The sequence below is a fragment of the Primulina tabacum genome, chromosome 13 (assembly GCF_025594145.1).
Source record: "Primulina tabacum isolate GXHZ01 chromosome 13, ASM2559414v2, whole genome shotgun sequence".
NCBI lineage: Eukaryota > Viridiplantae > Streptophyta > Magnoliopsida > Lamiales > Gesneriaceae > Primulina > Primulina tabacum.
The window spans coordinates 32,072,054-32,090,041 of NC_134562.1; the positions used below are offsets into that span (position 1 = coordinate 32,072,054).

Sequence of the window (17,988 nt, forward strand, 5' to 3'; positions counted from 1 at the left end):
ATAACAATAATTTTGAATAATAAAATGACAAACTTGTAAATTCACAATTTTAAACTAATAGATTTATTCACATATTTAGATAGGAAATAGAAAATAGATAGATACATTTTACGACGAAAATGGTCTATAATATAAATGCTTTAAGTTGAAGTCATAACAACTTTTCATGGCGACCGATCATATCAATATCAGACATCAGAACTTGGCCAGTCCAATTTCCTCACTTTGATTGATATTAATAATGAACAAAACTTTCTAAGTTGAAATATGAAAGCATGGTAAAACATTTTACACTTGAAGGGAAAAAAGATAAGAAATAGATAGATTAAGCTCATGTTTTGATAACAAATATATTATTTACCTTATAATTAGTAAGACATAATGATGAGTGTAATTTGCATTTATGTCACAACTAAAATAAATAATATTCAATAATAAAAAGGACAAATTTGTAAATTCACAATTCTAAATTTTAAAATAATAGATTTATTTAAACATTTAGATTAGATAGAAAAATAGATATATTATTTATCGTATAATTAGTAAAGTATAATGATAAGTGTAATTTACATTTATGTCATAACTAAAATACAATAATATTGAATAATAAAAGGACAAATTTGTAAATTCACAATTCTTAACGGATAGATTTATTCACACATTTAAGAAAAAAAAAAGATTAAGCTCATGTTTTGATGATAAGTATATTATTTATTATGTAATTAGTGAGACATATTGATAAATGTAATTTATATTTATTATTTAACTAAACTATAATAATATTAATTATAAAAAGACAAAATTATATTGGCAAAAACTTGTATGAGACGATCTCACGTGTCGTATTTTGTGAGATGGATATATTATTTGGGTCATCCATGAAAAAAATATTATTTTCTATGTTAAGAGTATTATTTTTTATTGTGAATATCGGTATGGTTGATCCCATCTCACCGATAAAGATTCGTGAGATCGTCTCACAAGAAACCTACTCAATTATAAATTCATAATTTTAAACTAATTGAAAATAGTTGAAAAAACATGATATTAAAGTCTCAAGTTAGAACTCCGGGAAAGAGCGAAGGCAACGTTTGGATGCATCAACAAATTTTTTTTGGACTTTTGATCTTCTTGCCATAATCACGAGGAACGAAGCCTTATTTTCATCATCATCTTCTTCTTTGTTTTTTTTTCTCCATTAAATAATCCCAATATTCGCGAGGAAAATGCGAGTCTCAGGTCCCACCACATGTTTTCCTTTATCTTTATTGTTTTTTCTTTTGAGAAGGAAAGTGGTCTGGTGTCTGTCTTGGTACTGGTGTTTCACCCGCTAACTGGCATAAGAGGTGGGTCGTGGTCAAAAAAGGTAATACAAAAAGTATTACTTTGAGAAGTCTCAGATTTGATTCAAGTACATAGTAAAACTTATTTCCTTTCAATTCTCTGCGGTATGTGGTAAGACCCATTTCTGATCATTTGTTCAGTTACTCTTCTTGCTGCATATTTAGATTTTTTTTCCTTTTGCTGGGAATTTTTTATGTACGGATTGTTCACAAGCATGTATCTTTCTGCTTGGAAATCTTGGGATATTTTTCTCAAGTTTGTTTCTTGGGAGAATTTTTGTCTCTGTTGTGTTCTTGTATATGATTATTGTACATGATGAGGTGGGATCTGGGATTATTTCTTGTTCTCTACGATTACAATGAATTTTTCTGCTTTATGTGGGGAAAGAGTTGATTTTGCCGTTTGATAGTAATTGGTGTCACAAAAGGGTTGAGGCGAGTGCATAAATGATACATATAGCAATAAGATATTTAAATTATTAACTGAGGAAAGGGTTCGGAGTTCGATGTATTATTTATAAGTAGAGGAAGAAAATCTGGTAGTTGATTGTTTTATTTGTGGTCATCCAGCAGCTAATTATTGCAATTTTGCTAAGATGATGAAGTGACATGAAACAATTTTTTTACAATTATGTTTGTTTGATGGATGTTCAAGCAGGTATGTCATTATTATGATTTGCTAATATAAATGGACAAGTTAGTGCACTGCACAGACAAATCATTTTATTATCGGTAGTTTGTGAGATAATTAGCTTGAATATAGATTTGATTTTGAAATCTTCTAGTTGCAATGTAAAGGATCTTCCAGTAACACGGAACAAAATTTTTCCAGTTTTCAATTCCTTTCTGCTTTTCTTTGTTGGTGCCATTTGCCCCTTTGAATTTGATATTTTCTTGCATCTGTAACAGTCTTTTTCTGGATGCTCATACCTATATATGCAGCGATTATGTTTCAGAGAAAATTCAAATGTGGTTTGTTGTTATCTGTAAGTTGATAGGGTGATATCGGAGATGGACCTGATTATTGGAGTTTTAATGCTGGCAAGCTTGTTTTCTTTTGTCTCCCCTGATGCACAAGGTATTATTCTTATGACATATTCTAAGCTTTGGAGAATGGATTGTGTCAAGCTATCATGCTGAAATCCAGCATTTTGTTATTGTGGATTTCTAATTCTTTGTAGAAATTTTAAGGTGAGGCACTTTTCGTCACCGATTGCAGAGAGAGGACAAAAAACGGGCATTTTATCTCTGTTTATGCACATGCACATGCATTTCTACTTGGTTTTTTTTGGTTTTGGGTGTAGGGGATTTCGCGAAGGTTAACTAGGATACGTCATTCATTTTTTGTTTTCTGTAACTACATACTCTTCTTTAAATACAAGTTGTTTATTCATCACAAAGCAAGCTAACTTTTCAAACTGAGGGGCGAAAACTAATCTGATTATTTACTCAGGGTGAATTTATTTTTTGGTAAATGATTTGTTGTTTCTTTTAAATAGAGAAAAATCATTATTAGCATTAGAAGAGAAGTAATAAGTTACCATACATATAATGATCAGAACTGATGTGAAGAATGGTCTTATACATGGGTGTTTCTCATGTGAGAGATACGGTGGGATCATGTTTTTCCTTTCCACCAGCCTTAGCTGAGTACCAAATGAATCACCATTTACCTCATTCAAATGATGCTTGTTGAACCACCACAGTTGGAAAATCAAAATGTTTCATTGACCCACATGTCATGCTTTTTAACAGAGTATACCACTTTGGTCGTTCTTTGTGTTCATCTTGCTATTTATTTTGGGAGGATAGATAATTTATTCACAAATTTGTTACGTAAATTTCTTCCGTGTCTTTTTACATTCTAGAGGAAGTACAATTGTGAAGATGAGAATAGTAAGACATTGTATATCTGCAGCCTCTTTTATGTTTCAATGGGAATTTATTCAAAATTCTGACTAAATCTAACAGGCATTCATCCTGTAAAAACCGTTGGTTGTCATATCTGATGCCGAACAGAATTTGAATGAAATGGTTGACCAACTACTACCATGTATAACCATTGAATATCCCTTTTGAGCAATTGCTTTAATAGCACAATTTTGTGTTGTGGTTGATGGGGTTCTGAGGCAACTCTCGGCTTTAACCGATTGTGGGTCTTGGACAGATGGGTTCCATAATTTCAGTTCAAAATCACTTAGCAGTAATTGTTTAATGGTTTAGATTTGTCCTTTCCAAGATGTCTTTTCTCTGTTGGATATGAATAATTATCATTGCAATGATAGCAATAACAATAACAAGATGATGGAACGATGATCATGAAATTAAGATGTTTTCAATGAGAAACTTGTAAATTTTTATGAGGAATATTTGACATGATGTACCGAGTTTCTCCACACACTTCTTGTGAGCATGATGAGTTCAATATAACCATCTGGTTAACTGGTGCGTTACAGTTGAGGAAATAACTCAGGTTCTTGGGTACTTTCACAGGAGATGCTCTGATTGCTTTGAAAGATGGGCTTAATGCTTCCAGTGGTCAGCTCAAGGATTGGAATCCGAATCTAGTAAATCCTTGCACTTGGTCCAAAGTTATATGTGACGGTACCATTGTAACGACGGTGTAAGAAATGTTGTAACATCTATTTATGTTCTTTAAAACTTTATATTTGATTGTTGTTTGACTGATGTTTGAATAATATTTAGTTGATGCTTATATTTTAGAAGCATGTTTTCTTTAGAATTTTTATTAAGTTAGAAGTATCACTTGCTTTTATTTCTATCAGGACGTTATCAAACATGGGATTTACTGGAACCTTGTCACCAAAAATAGAGATTCTGAAAATGCTCACGACACTGTAAGTATTGCTACTTGCAGCTGTACAATCAGTGTTTGATTTATGTGTGAATGAACAGTTGTCTTTTTCGATAAACACAAATTATTAAATGCACAATGAAAGGATTTCAACGTCTGTTGTATTCGGTGGCCATTTCTGTCAACTCAACAACATACAAGATGTGGTGTACTATAGCGTATATAAAATCTGATACATAATCCTTTAGAACATTTGTAGCACACATTAGCAATTGTTGAAAGACATCATTGCTCATTAGTTCGCTCGATTGTTAATTTCATTTCTGAAATAGCTGTCTTAAGCTTCAACAAATATTTGGAAACTCGTGTTTTCCCTTGCACTTGGGATTCTGCGTTGCCACAGTATGAGAATTCAGTTGATGTGAATTATCACTCTTTGCTTCAGTCAACTGCAAGGAAATGGCATAACTGGAAAGATACCTGAGGAGTACGGAAATTTGACAAGCTTGACAATGTTGGATCTGGAAAATAATCGTTTAACAGGAGAAATACCATCTTCCTTGGGCAATCTGAAAAAACTTACATTTTTGTAAGCATGCCACTCTTTCAGCAATTCCATTTTATTTTTTTATGTTACTGAATTGAGATGTGCTTTTGTACCTAAACAGGGTTTTGAGTCAAAACAATCTCTCTGGAACAATTCCCGAATCACTTTCTGATCTTACAAACTTGGTTACCATGTAAGTATGCATCTTATGTGATACAGTCTGTTATGGATAAAATGATCTTGAGGTTTCATGTTTTAAGCTCCTCAGCTGGAGTTTAGCATAAGCAAATGTTTGAAAAAATAAATATTCAGGTTATTTGCACTGATGGACCTTCTTTTGCAGCCAGCTCGCATCAAATAATCTTAGTGGGAAAATTCCTGAAAATTTATTTCAGATTTCCCAGTACAAGTATGGATTCTCCTCCTACACACACACGACATTCCCCTATGCACGCTGACACACACCTCAATACCACTTTCATCAGTTAGACTAAAGTTTCTTTTTTCAGTTTTACGGGGAACAACTTGAATTGTGGCATTAATTCTGCCCATCTCTGTGCTCATGGAAGTGAAGGTACGTCAATTGTATATTCCACTTAATTTAGTAATACGGGGTTAGGTTGTTAATCTTTGTGCTCATGGAAGTGAAGGCTGAAATATCTCCCGTCGGTATTTAACATTTGAAGGGTCAAGTAGAAAATAATGTCTTTATTTCTGTCTGGCAGGTGGTACAAGTAAATCAAAGACTGGTATAATAGTGGGGATTATGGTTCCGCTCTTGGTGATTGTTATTCTTGGAGGTTTGCTCCTATTGTTTCTGTGGAAGAGTAGGCGTAAAGGCCATAGGCGAGAAGTTTTCGTTGATGTTGCAGGTTTGTTCTGATTATGGTTAAATACGAGCACTGCAAAACAGCGTTTTATATTTTTTCTTAACTAGTTTCCCTTGTACTTTTTGCTGTTGTCTTTTTAAAATTCATGAACAGCTGTATGCACCATCTTCCAACCCAATTGATTAGAATGCGGAAACTTTAAGATTGATTTTAGTTCTGTTGTTTAGTTCTTGATAATTTAAGATGTATGCATCAGGTGAAGTTGACCGAAGAATTGAATTTGGTCAATTGAAGAGATTTTCTTGGAGAGAATTGCAGCTTGCTACGGATAGTTTCAGTGAGAAAAATGTCCTAGGACAGGGAGGTTTTGGAAAGGTTTATAAAGGAGTGCTTGCCGACAACACCAAAGTTGCGGTTAAACGTTTGACTGATTTTGAGAGTCCTGGAGGAGATACAGCATTCCAGCGCGAAGTCGAGATGATAAGTGTGGCTGTTCACAGAAATCTTTTACGACTGATCGGCTTTTGCACCACCCCAACTGAGCGCCTTTTGGTCTACCCATTTATGCAAAACCTGAGTGTTGCCTCTCGTCTACGAGGTATTATTTTATTTGATTTGATACCCAGCTAAGAGTGATATTCATTGGTATAGATTGTACATCATCTAGTTTTCATAATCATCTGTAATTACGTGTGTAATCAAGAGACTCGACTTTGAAATTGATGACACAGTCTGCATCTTTGTTTTGTGTCAATGGCTCTAGACATGTTTTGAATGCTTTTTATTTTTTCTTTTAAAAAAGGTTTTGACACGCTGATAGTTGATCATAGAGGCGGTGCACAGTAAATAATCTGTATAAATCGTCATGGCAGTAAAAATAAGTGGAAAAAAGGGGTTGGGGGACAAAGTTAGCAAGGTTTGAGGTGTTTTATGAAGCGGGATTTTGTACCTGTAATTCAAATCAAACCTTGTGAAATGAAATATTTTTTGATACACTCCCTTATCCATCATATAATTTGATGGTAGAACTTTGATGATGTAGGAAAGAGAGGAGAAAACAATGGGGACGGGAACAACAGAGGAAACAAAAGGTAGAAGGGGGATAGGGGAGAAAAGGAAAGATGGAAGCAAGAAATTTATAATAAAATCGTAGTCAGATTCTATTATCTAAACGTGATACAAAAGCTACAATTTAGTCTTGTTACATCAATTGAAAAAAAAGATAACTTAATAGTAATATATTAGACGAGCCAACTTAACTTGCAGTCTTATGCTTATTTGTAGAACAGCAATATTCATAATATTGTAGTTTGTTTGGGATCTCGAAACAGATCTTAAACCTGGGGAGCCTGTCTTGGATTGGCCTACTCGAAAACGGGTGGCACTAGGAACTGCACGTGGATTAGAGTACCTCCACGAACACTGTAATCCTAAAATCATTCATAGGGATGTTAAAGCAGCCAATGTGTTGCTGGATGAAGATTTTGAAGCTGTTGTTGGTGATTTTGGCTTGGCAAAATTGGTCGATGTCAGAAAAACGAATGTTACAACTCAGGTTCGTGGCACAATGGGCCACATAGCTCCTGAATACTTGTCCACGGGGAAATCATCAGAAAAGACCGATGTTTTTGGCTACGGGATAATGCTTTTAGAGCTCGTCACTGGCCAACGAGCTATAGACTTCTCGCGCTTGGAAGAAGAAGATGATGTCTTACTGCTTGACCATGTAAGGCACCAACATATAAGTTTTATACTATATATAACCCATAAATTGTGCATGGTCTTGTTTTGAATTTCCAATCGTCACCATTAACACCTTTTAACTCAAAATATTTAACTTTTACACTTGTATGTTTTGCATTCCACCTGTTCAGAACATGCTAGATCTTTTCTTTCTGTATATTTATTACCAATCCCCTTTTAAACCACCGCCCATGTTAATTCCCCTCGTAGGTGAAGAAACTTCAGTTAGAAAGAAGACTGGATGGCATTGTCGACTGCAACTTGGACCAAAACCACAACATTCATGAAGTGGAGATGATGATTCAGGTGGCATTGCTATGTACTCAATCCTCACCAGAAGACCGGCCAGCAATGTCTGAGGTTGTTCGAATGCTTGAAGGAGAAGGGCTCGCGGAGAGGTGGGAAGAATGGCAGCACGTTGAAGTCTCTAGGAGGCAAGAATACGAGAGGTTGCACAGGAGATTTGACTGGGGAGAAGATTCCATTTACAACCAAGACGCAGTTGAATTGTCCGGTGGGCGATAAAGTGATGCGAACCCGCGTCGAAATTCTTGTGGTAAGCACATATATAGATATCATAGCTTTGTTACAATGGCTCCCTTATTTCTTCCAAATTGAAGGTGGGGGGAATGAATGGGTTTTGTCTAGTGTCCATCCTCAAGGTTTTCTTTTTATATATATAACCTTCATGTTGTACGAGGTTCTGCGTTCTGTTCGAAGTTACTGACATGTCACTATTTTCGCCCCAGGATTTTTGGCAATTGTGAATGACTTCTTCTCTTGGAATTTTAGAGATTAATCAGACGACTAGTTTATTTCAAGAATATAATATAAAATATTGATTGTTTGAACTAATTGACTTGAGAGATTAATTAGATGGCTAGTTTTATGCCTAATAATAATAATAATAATAATAATAATTGAAATTTTAACTGTGTAGGTTTTTGTGAGGCGAGTTTTATTCATGAGATATGTTAATTTTGTCTATATTTATATTAAAAAATAATATTTTTTTATGGATGTTCTTAATAAAATATATATGTTTAATAAATTTTAATTTTCACACTTGTGTAGTCCACTGATAAGACTCCACCAGCAGAGTCCCTCCCCATAATTTGATCAGTGATTTTATATAATTATGATACGACAAGACAATGGAAAATTATATTGGTTTTGACTATGTTAAGAGTATATTTTTCTTTTCAAAAACTAAAAAAATTACACAAGCGTGATGTTAAATAAAAAAAATTAAGGTGTGGTATTATGAATATTTGTTTGGCATAAATAACAAGAATTGTCGATAACTGATATGAAGATAATAATATAACTGTTTGTACATTTTTTTTCTGATGATTTCCTTAATTTATATAATAAAACAGATAAACTTATATATTTGTAATGAATAGACAGATCTCTATTAATTAATTTTTAAAAAATATATAATTATTTTTTTATTGGAATAAATAAAAATTAAATATAGCATGAAATTTGTTAGTGCATTTTTTTCCCTTGTATCCAAGAGTGTAGAGTAGATCTTTTGTAAGACGATCTCACGAATCTTTATCTGTGAGACAGATCAATTCTACCGATATTCACAATAAAAAGTAATACTTTTAACATAAAGAATAATATTTTTTCATGAATAACTCAAATAAGATATATGTCTCACAAAATACGATTCGTGAGACCGTCTCACACAAATTTTTGACAAATATGTAATATACGTGAAATATGGTTGTTGAGAAGCTAACATAAAGATAATATTTTGGCATTATACATGAGGTCCAACTTATTTATGAACCCTTTGTTGAGATAAAGGCTGAAAACTCCCAAGAAAATATTGGAAAGAAACTAATCCTTACTTTCAATAATTTGTGAAGCCTTTCTTGAGATCAACTGTGAAAACCATAACATATAATCCAAAAATCTAAATCAAGAAAAGGGCTCGAAGGACCTCAAATTTTATTGCGGTATCAAAACTATTTCTAGAATCAATCAGCAGATAACAAACTTACTATTAGTACAACAAAAAATGCAAGAAATTCATGTACATAAAATAAATTTCTAATAAAAGCCATGAATTCTAAGTACCAAGAAAGTTTTATCATCATCATCAAAAGTTAAAGAACCCCTCTATCCCAGAACCGGTAGTGTTCAAAGAATTAGGAGAATTCAGCACATCTTGAAAGCAATAATCGTCAATGGGATCCAATCCATCAAAAAGACCATTATTATCCTTGAATTCATCATCATCATCATCCACCAATGAGGCAGCTGCACTCTTCCCATTCTCCTGATCGTCCGCCATGGCAGGCATATGGCCCTCGAACAACACTATGTGCCCGAACAACTTATCCTTGCGCGAGAAACTAGTCCCGCAAGAACACCGCCACTTTCTCTCTCCGCAGTGCTTCAAATGGCTCTTCAAATCCGCCACGACCGAGAAACTCTTCTTATTGCACCGATTGCAGGAGTAAACCTTCGGGCAGTGGCTCCTCTTGAAGTGATTCTTCACACAAATGACACTTTTCAGGGGTTTAAACTTCTTGTGCTGCTTGTTTCTGTTACACTCCACGTAAGGGCATGAAAATCTCATCCTCCGCGGGGTCGAAACTCCACCTTTCTCGGGCTTCGACAAAGCTTCCGTGGTCTTGAACTGGTTCCCATGTGCCCTCATATGCATCCGCAGATTGGCGTCGCGCTTGAATCCTTTCCCACATATCTCACAGAAATGAACATGCTCCGCCAACAACTCCACGGCATCCAGCTCAACTATCTCGAAATCATCAAACCCATCGCCCACGTGGATCTGAGCCTCGGGATCTTTAATGGGATCTGGGTTCTCTGGAATTTCTTCCTTCATTTGGTCATGAATCGAGAAAAGTTGAGAGGAGGACAATAGGGCAGCGCCATTGACCATGATTTGTCGGATGGCGGAATTGATCTCGGAAGAAATCATGTTCATCTGGGGTTGACCCAGTAGAGTGCCGGAGTTGACTGAATGGGAGAGGAATTTATGGAGTGCGTCCATACGGGATTGAACTAGAGAAAGGTTGGTGATAGGATCGAGGGAGCTGTCCATCTGAGACTGAGCGGAGCGGGGGTGACGGTGGTGGCGGGCGTATGCGCTGTGGAAAAAAAAGAATGAAAAGATAGGGTTTTGGTACGCTGAACTTGTCCAAGTTTGAATGGGATTATGTTAGTAACCCCACACGTGTCCAACTGCGACACTTTCCCCGCCTGACAAAATGTATTCTCCTGTCACCATTTTTCTTTTTGGGATCGACTCATCCATCTTACAAATTTTGTGTCATCTATATATATACGGATACGGAGTCAAAAAATAAAGATTACAGAGATAAAATAAAATTTAAAAAGTTGAGAGGATACAAAAACAAATATTAAGAAGAAAAATATATTTCGAATCTTTCTTATGTGATTCGTCATGAACCTGTCCAGTGAACATCAAACTTGACTTTCGAGGATACGCCGGTTTAGATCCTTGACTGGTAAATTCGGAAGTTGAGGAAAAGATAAAAAAGAGAAATAAAGATGGTTAAAGTCCTTTGACGAAAACAAGTGGTGGAAAAAGCTACTTAGAAAATGATATGCGTATCCTTATCCCGGATTATTTGGTAAGTTAAATTTCGAGGACAAAATCATTTTAAAGAGAAGAGTGTTATGTTTTCACAGTACGGATATAATTCCGACAGACAAATAGAAACGAGACTAGCATGTAAGCAAGGTTTGAGAATTTTAAAGAATATATGTTTATTATGTGATTTTTTAAAAAACTAATGTATGCTATTTAATTTTTAAAAATATAAGGATGAGAAGTATTTTAAAATATTAAAATTTAAGATTTATGGACCACCTTCCGGTCCGTAGACTTTTCTATTTAATAATTAAGATCCAAGTCAAAATTTTCATTTACCTTAATTTTCAAGTTGTAGTCGCCTCTCCCCCTTTTACCCCTAGGCTTTCGAAAATTTCACCCCCTAGGTTAGGAAGATTATTTTATTGTGGTTCATTCGTTTGAAGGCTAGGATCTTGTTCCCGGAATGTGAATTATTTCATGTCGACGATCACATGCGAGTTTTATTCAATCATTTGAAAGAACTATCCAAGCAATTTTAAATATTTTGATATTGCTTTGTGTATATTAAAGTTAAAATGTTTTCTTGCGGAGAATCTCAATATTTTGAAGGAAACGAGGTATGATGATGTGTACACGTGAAGCGTAAGCCGTTCTCAACGATTTAGAAGCATGGGTTTGGGTTTATGGTTTGACTCTTGATAATAATTTGGCTTGACCAGTCATGTGTCTTATACATTCATTGTCTAAGTACGAAATTGAACTTTTAACATCAACAGTTGTGTTAATTTTCTGCATTCACAAATATGAGTAACTGACACCCAACCTATTTGGGTCCCAAGCAAATTAGTCTATTTGGAACCCACAGTTTTACTACCCTAATAGGTTGTGTCCAATGGGGTGTGCAAATCAGAAAATCTAAAATGATTTCTATTGAAATGCATTATATTATGTTGTTTCCACCTGTTTTACTCATAATTCAGTCTGTATCTCTTCTGAACAAGTCTGTTGTTCTGGTATCGATAGTGTCTGGTCTTCATAGAAACATGTTATCCTATAACTACTCCTCTACTGAATCCAGTTTTCGGGAGACTTGTTTTATCTGGGTGGATATAACCAAGTCCAAAATGCCTTTTTTATTTGAATTACATCCTTAATAACTTGGATTTCAGGTTCCTGATAATTTCAGGTTTGAGATTATCTCCGGGTTGCTTTTGTAACCCCTGCATCTTTTCTAGAAACAGAAGAATTATTCCATGCATTTACAGTAAAATCAATTTCTTATTTTCCATTCACTTTTTCATTCTCAGTGTTCAACTTACTCGAGCCTCAAGATTCTCACAACCACTCTGTTGTAAACAATAAAACATATTGTTTTGTTCAATCACCTTTACTTCTTCGAATGTTGAGAAAGTTTCTTGTAATCTTTTACCATTTCATGCAATGCATAAACAAGATAGTTTCTTGTAAACTCTTCGGAGTTAAAATCAAATACTTTGTCGTATGTTTCATTTTCGGCATTGGCCATCAGGCATGAATTTTTCACTGGATTGAGTATATGAATCAGAGGACTTGGAACTAGATTCAGTTACTCTAATTTTGACTTTAAGACTCTTGTGGAAACAATACACACCTAGCAACATGCGAGAATAATTGCCTATATCTCACTACTTTTGTAATGTGAAACGAATAAAGGTAAATCATATGTATCACACTTGTCACAGAAGGAGTAAATAATCAAAACCGAGAGCAAATACAAAAGGGAGTAATGACAAAGCAGTTCAAACTTACAACTATGGAACTAACCATCCAGTCTCTGGAGTGATAGAACAGAAGCACGCCCACACAATTTGGACCCCGTAATCAAAGTGAAGGAAACCAGCTTGTTAGATTAAAGGAAGTAATTGATCGGTTCAACACCAAGGACTTTGATTAGATGCTGCTGCCTTGTCCAACGGAAGGAGCTCACTCAATCAAAACTACAATCGTCAGTAAATAAGGAAAGCTTGTGGCACATATTTTGAACATTGATGGTCGATTACAGCTCCAAAACCCATTCAGACAGTCAAAGTCAGCAAACACAAAGCTTTATACCAAAAGCACAACATTTGTATGCTTTTGTCAATACAGCTTCATACGGATTCTACAGTTACAAATTTAGAAATAAAAGCAAATCCTTCCCGTTATCACAAATAATGTCTTATGTAAGAAGCTGATGCGGATTGCAAATAAAAGATATTAAAATGAAGAACATGTAGTAGTGCAATCTAATTTTCAAAAAGCTCAGAATTAATCAACAGTAGACACATTTGGTTGCAAATTAATCATAAAAATTTGACCAACAAAAAGAAGAAAGTGGAAAAAGCTAATTTCCATATCGAGATAAATCAACTGGTACAACATAAAAATCATGCAGATTCAAAACACAAACCAACTCCAAGAACGAAAGATTCGATTTTGAACCAAAAAATGAAACCTGAATACCTCCAATTTGGCATATGGTTACAAACTTACAATGAATTCAAACACAACTAAGGAACTTTCCCAAAAAGAGATCGCTACACTGAGCTTACTCCAAGTGTCCCAAATTCGAAACATCAACCACCCCAGTTCGCTCATTTTCTGGCAAGATTGACCAATTCGGAGATTGCACCGCCCTTAACCAGCGAAAATCGTCCACCTTCATCCAATTCCCTGTCTCCTCACCAAGATTAGCCTCCTTCAGATCAGCCTCAATTCCTTCATAATTCAAACAATAGGGTGCAAATCTAACCCCGTGGCTATCCTCAATTATAGGCCTACTCCTCACTCGAAGATAAAAATCACAATTTTTGGCATCATGAATCCGAATCTGGTGTGATGCCAATACAAATACACACCCCTCGACTCCCTCGATCAAAACGGATCCCATCACTGCCCCAACATAAACGTTGCAGTTCATCAGCTTATCAACGAACAAAGACCTTAAACACCCCATCAATCCAACCTTACATTCCCTCAAATCCGATAATGTGAACTCTTCGTTTTTACCCCGCGACTCCTCGGTGATGAATTTCTTCACCAATGTACCTTTTGCAATGCCCTTAAATCCCTGAGCAACCCAGGAATCCGAAAATCTTAACTTTTCCAAATCTATATTCTGCATTTTCTCGGTTTCACAGACGACAGGGCTGTCTACGGTTTTACTGGTGGGCTTATTCTTGAAGGAGAATTTCTTCCTGGGTAAGACGAGGGAGCTGACGTCATCGAGTGTTTGTTTGAGTTGATCGACGGTGTTGAGGCATGCGCGGAGTTCGTAGGGTGGCAGAAAGTAAGAACTCTCAGCAACGAGCTTTTCGAGGGTGGAGATTTCCAAGGAGATGGTGTCGAGGAGGGGTTTGAGAGCCGGGTCGGGTTCTTGACGGATCCGGGAGAGTTGGGAGTCGATGGAAAGCTTGGATTGGGAGAATTGAGTAAGGAAGGATTGAGTGGACTCAAAAGAGGCATTGGTAATGGAGTTCAGCTGCGATTTTTCGGCAAGGCGTGCCTGGTGGCGATTGGATAGGCGCTCCATCATTAACGCGTGCTTTCGATCGAGGGTTTCGGCAGGGGAGGCGGTTGCGACAACCGTCGCCTGTAAAGATGGATCGGAGGGAACTTTGCTTTCTTCCATTTCAGTGAATGACAACTTGTTTCAAAAAAAATTTACAAGGACGTAAAAATTTACCAAAATCATAAATAAATAAAAAAATTATAAAATTTAGTGTTTTTTTTTTTTTTTTACAATAAGTCTAAAATTTGGATTTTTGTACGTATGTATTAATGTTGTATTGATGTGTGATATTTCAGTTTTATATATTTATTTAAATCAATTATAATCATATAATTTTTATTTTTGATCAGTTTTAGTCTTTTTCTCAAAATAATGTAATTAAGTGATCAATATTGTTAATTTTTTGTAAGTGTTTATAAAAATTCCTCGAGATATGCATTGTCCACATGTGTTTGACAACATAATCATAAATTTGAAAAACGATATTAAATATTTAGTTTATATAGTTTGGTTTAGTCATTTGGGTTGATAAATTAAACTAAATTTTATAAAATCTATCGTCCGCATAATAATTCATAAACCAATATATGTTCTTATACCTTTTAATTTCACATAAGAGAGCCACACGGATGCTCTCTAAAGCTTTCACAAAAGAAAATTTTGATTTTTTTTTTGGATGACAAAAGCATGTGCAGCTTCATTGGAAAATTAAAGTAAAACTGGCTCTTAGTATAAAAAATTAATAATAATTTAGCATGAAAAGAATAATCATGCTGATTTCTTTGCTTCTGCAGCAGCTTCCTCCTCTTGTAGTTTCTTGAGAGATGGAGGCGGCCTAGGAACAATGCTTTTCTTCCATTTCCGGTCCAGTTTTCTTGACAACCTCTTGCCTATTCCTTCCTCGATTTCCCTCTCCCTCTTAACCGTCAGCATTCGAGCAACCTATTTTCAAAATGGACACCAGCATGATTTTTTACGTGGACCATAAAATCACAGACATCTAATGCAGAAATTTGTAGACCATATAAGATAACTCTTCTTAACCTGGTCCACATCTCCCAAACACCCAGAATAACTTGATGGTTAACGTTCAACCATGTTTCACTGATTCTGTTATTATGAGAAATTGAGAATGCTTCACATCTACAGTTTTGTTGGTCAACTGATGCACCAAGCAGCAATATAGTACAACTAACAAATCTATTAAAGTACATCTCTATCAGCTAAACTTACCAAAAGAAATTAATATTGAAAAAGGAGCAAATCGATTGAAGCTGAAAATTTATCCAAACAATATCAGGGATGGATAAAGATGCAAAAGGCAAACACTCGACCATAACAAAATCAGAGATGCTGTTGCTAAAACCAACCTTCAAACTTATTTTTCATCTTTACATAACATGCTATCCCCTTATTATAAATTGAATGAAATTGAAATTATCTTAGGATGCTTTAATATGGTATTTAAAAGGGGAAAAAAACTAATTTTGCTACCTAAATTCAAAATTGCAAAATAATCATCTTTTTTCTTTTAGTTTCCAATAACAACTCCATTTACTCAAAACCTCAGCATATGACATGATAGTGTTAGCTATCTGTAATGCAATGTGTTCAAAAGACTAGCATATCATTAAGGGAGTGTATAGTCCACATCTTATGATTCAAGTGATAATCTGATATATTATTCCATATATCCATGGGATTGATACATATATTTTAACATGCGCGAGCGATCCACGTGTATCAACCAATTGAATATATGGAATAACATAATGGAATAAATTTTGACGGAAGGGACCATTTGAAACAAGAGATATGTTAGAACAATTTAAATTTCATATTGCTATTTTTCTTCTTTATTCAAGATTTTGTTTATCATGTTCCCAAAGTACTCTTATATTTTCCTTCTGCCAAAGTACTCTTATATTTTCCTTCTGCCAAAGTAATCTTATATTTTCCTTCTATAGAACAGGCACATGTTTCTCTTACAGTCTTACTTATGATTTTTCTTCAAAACCATCATAAATATAGACTTTATCTCACAAGTGATTCTTTCTATTGAAGAATCTCGTCTCAAGTTAACAAATAATATATAATACGGAAAGAAAGTGATCATATATCCATACACCTTGTAGCTATCAAAATAATATCCTCCTACAGCAAAGAAAAACTCGAGAAAATATCGGAAGCCGAGTAATCAACCCTTTATACGGAGCATCAAATACCTAAAACTAAAAAAGTAGCTGCCTAGACTGATTCCGTAAGTTTCTTCAACATTTTAGATTAACTGCAGCCCCAATGCCCCTGCTGATTATCTTAATTTCCATTTTAAAATGCATTCATTTTTGTTACTGAACTAGAGTCAAGAATGCAATACAAAACACCAATTCATCATTCTAAATGTTAAGAACAACTACAGAATTACAACTTTAGAAATTATATGGACGTAACTTTTTCACTCATTGTGAAGAACAATTATATATTCTCTTGAGGCTCAAGCCGAACACCACAGTCCGACACAAAACACTAGTATATTAAATAGGAAACTCTCTAACATAAGAACCATTGCACATGAGCTCATGTAGTCAAAAGTGGAAGTCACAAAACATGAAAATCCGAATATCTAAGAACCCTAATCTGTAGGACTTTCATTCTTCTATAAAATTCAGTGTTTCAATAACACAACCTATAACATACACATTCATGACTCACCACATTAATCACTGACTTAAAAGGTACCCCGTTGTGATACCCAGTATATTGAAACAACTTGGGGTAATGATTTGTAACAAGTAGTTAATTCGAATTAATCGTTTTACCTGCCCATTTCACAGCAAGCTAGAAAAAATAACTAAATCATTTCTTCAGCCAACCGGACTAGACAATGCTAAAAAAAATCAGTACAATCAAATCAAATTCAGTGCAAGGCCATTTCAGTCCATCAAGACAATTAAATATCATAGCTTATGGTTCCACAATCCACAATAAATAATGATAAACAGAGCATATTTTCAGCAGGGAAAAGAAAAAGGGAAAATCAAAATTTCACTAAAAGTAAGAGGAATTTTGTTCAAAAAAATCTTACCCGTTTATGCATCCTGCGGAACTCACTGGGCTTGTACTCGTTACGAGCAGAGCGTTGAAGGCGCAGCATGAACAACTCCCCTTTGAGGTCTACAATTTCTTCATTCAATTGTTCAGTAGATTTGGTCCTTATTTCCTTCAATTCCTCCTCTCTTTTAGCCATCATCACGACGGTAGGAGAGGGGGAATAAGTAGCCCGGACATAGGATGCGCTGGGCTTGCGGTATGGGCACAAATGCGAAATCCGAATACCATGGAAGGCGGAGGTGGTGGAGGAGGGGACGCAGGTAAAGCTCGAAGAAGCGGCAATGGAGAGGTTAGCCATTTTTGTTGCCTGTCTGGTTTAGCTTCGTTCAAGGATAAGGTTGCTTCCAATATCATTTTAAAGTTATTTATTTACTGTTCTTGCAAGCAGAAAACTGAATACCCAGTAGGTCTCTATTTTTTTTTTTAGATGAGACAAAAGTTGTAATTTTATTAATATATATATTGTTTTGTT

The 17,988-nt window shown here is 35.1% G+C and overlaps 4 protein-coding genes and 1 long non-coding RNA gene across 13 annotated transcripts; 2 read left to right on the forward strand and 3 right to left on the reverse strand.

Annotated features, from left to right (window-relative positions):
• The first annotated feature begins 1,072 nt into the window (after positions 1-1,072).
• Positions 1,073-8,046, forward strand: LOC142522226 (putative LRR receptor-like serine/threonine-protein kinase At5g10290). 9 transcript variants are annotated; one of them, XM_075625429.1, is made up of 12 exons: positions 1,073-1,455; positions 2,335-2,421; positions 3,837-3,966; positions 4,130-4,201; positions 4,604-4,747; positions 4,827-4,898; positions 5,049-5,114; positions 5,215-5,279; positions 5,431-5,577; positions 5,792-6,133; positions 6,867-7,261; positions 7,489-8,046. In XM_075625429.1, exons 2-12 carry the CDS (start codon positions 2,355-2,357, stop codon positions 7,801-7,803), a joined length of 1,815 nt encoding a protein of 604 aa, XP_075481544.1. In that variant the 5' UTR covers positions 1,073-1,455; positions 2,335-2,354; the 3' UTR covers positions 7,804-8,046. The 9 variants fall into 9 exon arrangements, with proteins under 9 accessions (XP_075481544.1, XP_075481545.1, XP_075481543.1 ...); XM_075625430.1 differs by having other exon boundaries at positions 1,073-1,448; XM_075625428.1 differs by having other exon boundaries at positions 1,073-1,366.
• Positions 2,428-3,323, forward strand: LOC142522229 (uncharacterized). The gene is made up of 2 exons (XR_012814421.1): positions 2,428-2,534; positions 2,567-3,323. It is a non-coding gene; the product is annotated as an uncharacterized LOC142522229 (long non-coding RNA).
• A 1,160-nt stretch (positions 8,047-9,206) lies between the features above and the next one.
• LOC142522228 (zinc finger protein STOP1 homolog) lies at positions 9,207-10,491 on the reverse strand. Its single transcript, XM_075625436.1, has one exon. It carries the CDS (start codon positions 10,358-10,360, stop codon positions 9,392-9,394), a length of 969 nt encoding a protein of 322 aa, XP_075481551.1. The 5' UTR covers positions 10,361-10,491; the 3' UTR covers positions 9,207-9,391.
• A 2,733-nt stretch (positions 10,492-13,224) lies between these two features.
• On the reverse strand, positions 13,225-14,553 carry LOC142522227 (tubulin-folding cofactor C). Its single transcript, XM_075625435.1, has one exon. The coding sequence runs from the start codon at positions 14,523-14,525 to the stop codon at positions 13,443-13,445; it is 1,083 nt and encodes a 360-aa protein (XP_075481550.1). The 5' UTR covers positions 14,526-14,553; the 3' UTR covers positions 13,225-13,442.
• A 440-nt stretch (positions 14,554-14,993) lies between these two features.
• LOC142522945 (large ribosomal subunit protein uL29c) lies at positions 14,994-17,880 on the reverse strand. The gene is made up of 2 exons (XM_075626551.1): positions 17,491-17,880; positions 14,994-15,347 (listed from the first exon to the last, which is right to left on the reverse strand). Exons 1-2 carry the CDS (start codon positions 17,812-17,814, stop codon positions 15,174-15,176), a joined length of 498 nt encoding a protein of 165 aa, XP_075482666.1. The 5' UTR covers positions 17,815-17,880; the 3' UTR covers positions 14,994-15,173.
• Positions 17,881-17,988: the final 108 nt, after the last annotated feature.

Coding starts and splice junctions, on each gene's coding strand:
- LOC142522227 (XM_075625435.1), bottom strand. CDS start 14,525: ATGGAAGAAAGCAAAGTTCCCTCCGATCCATCTTTACAGGCGACGGTT.
- LOC142522228 (XM_075625436.1), bottom strand. CDS start 10,360: ATGGACAGCTCCCTCGATCCTATCACCAACCTTTCTCTAGTTCAATCC.
- LOC142522226 (XM_075625425.1), top strand. Junction 4,202..4,603: donor CTGAAAATGCTCACGACACT/GTAAGTATTGCT, acceptor TCTTTGCTTCAG/TCAACTGCAAGGAAATGGCA. Junction 7,262..7,488: donor ATGTCTTACTGCTTGACCAT/GTAAGGCACCAA, acceptor TTCCCCTCGTAG/GTGAAGAAACTTCAGTTAGA.
- LOC142522945 (XM_075626551.1), bottom strand. CDS start 17,814: ATGGCTAACCTCTCCATTGCCGCTTCTTCGAGCTTTACCTGCGTCCCC. Junction 15,348..17,490: donor TCCGCAGGATGCATAAACGG/GTAAGATTTTTT, acceptor TTTTGAAAATAG/GTTGCTCGAATGCTGACGGT.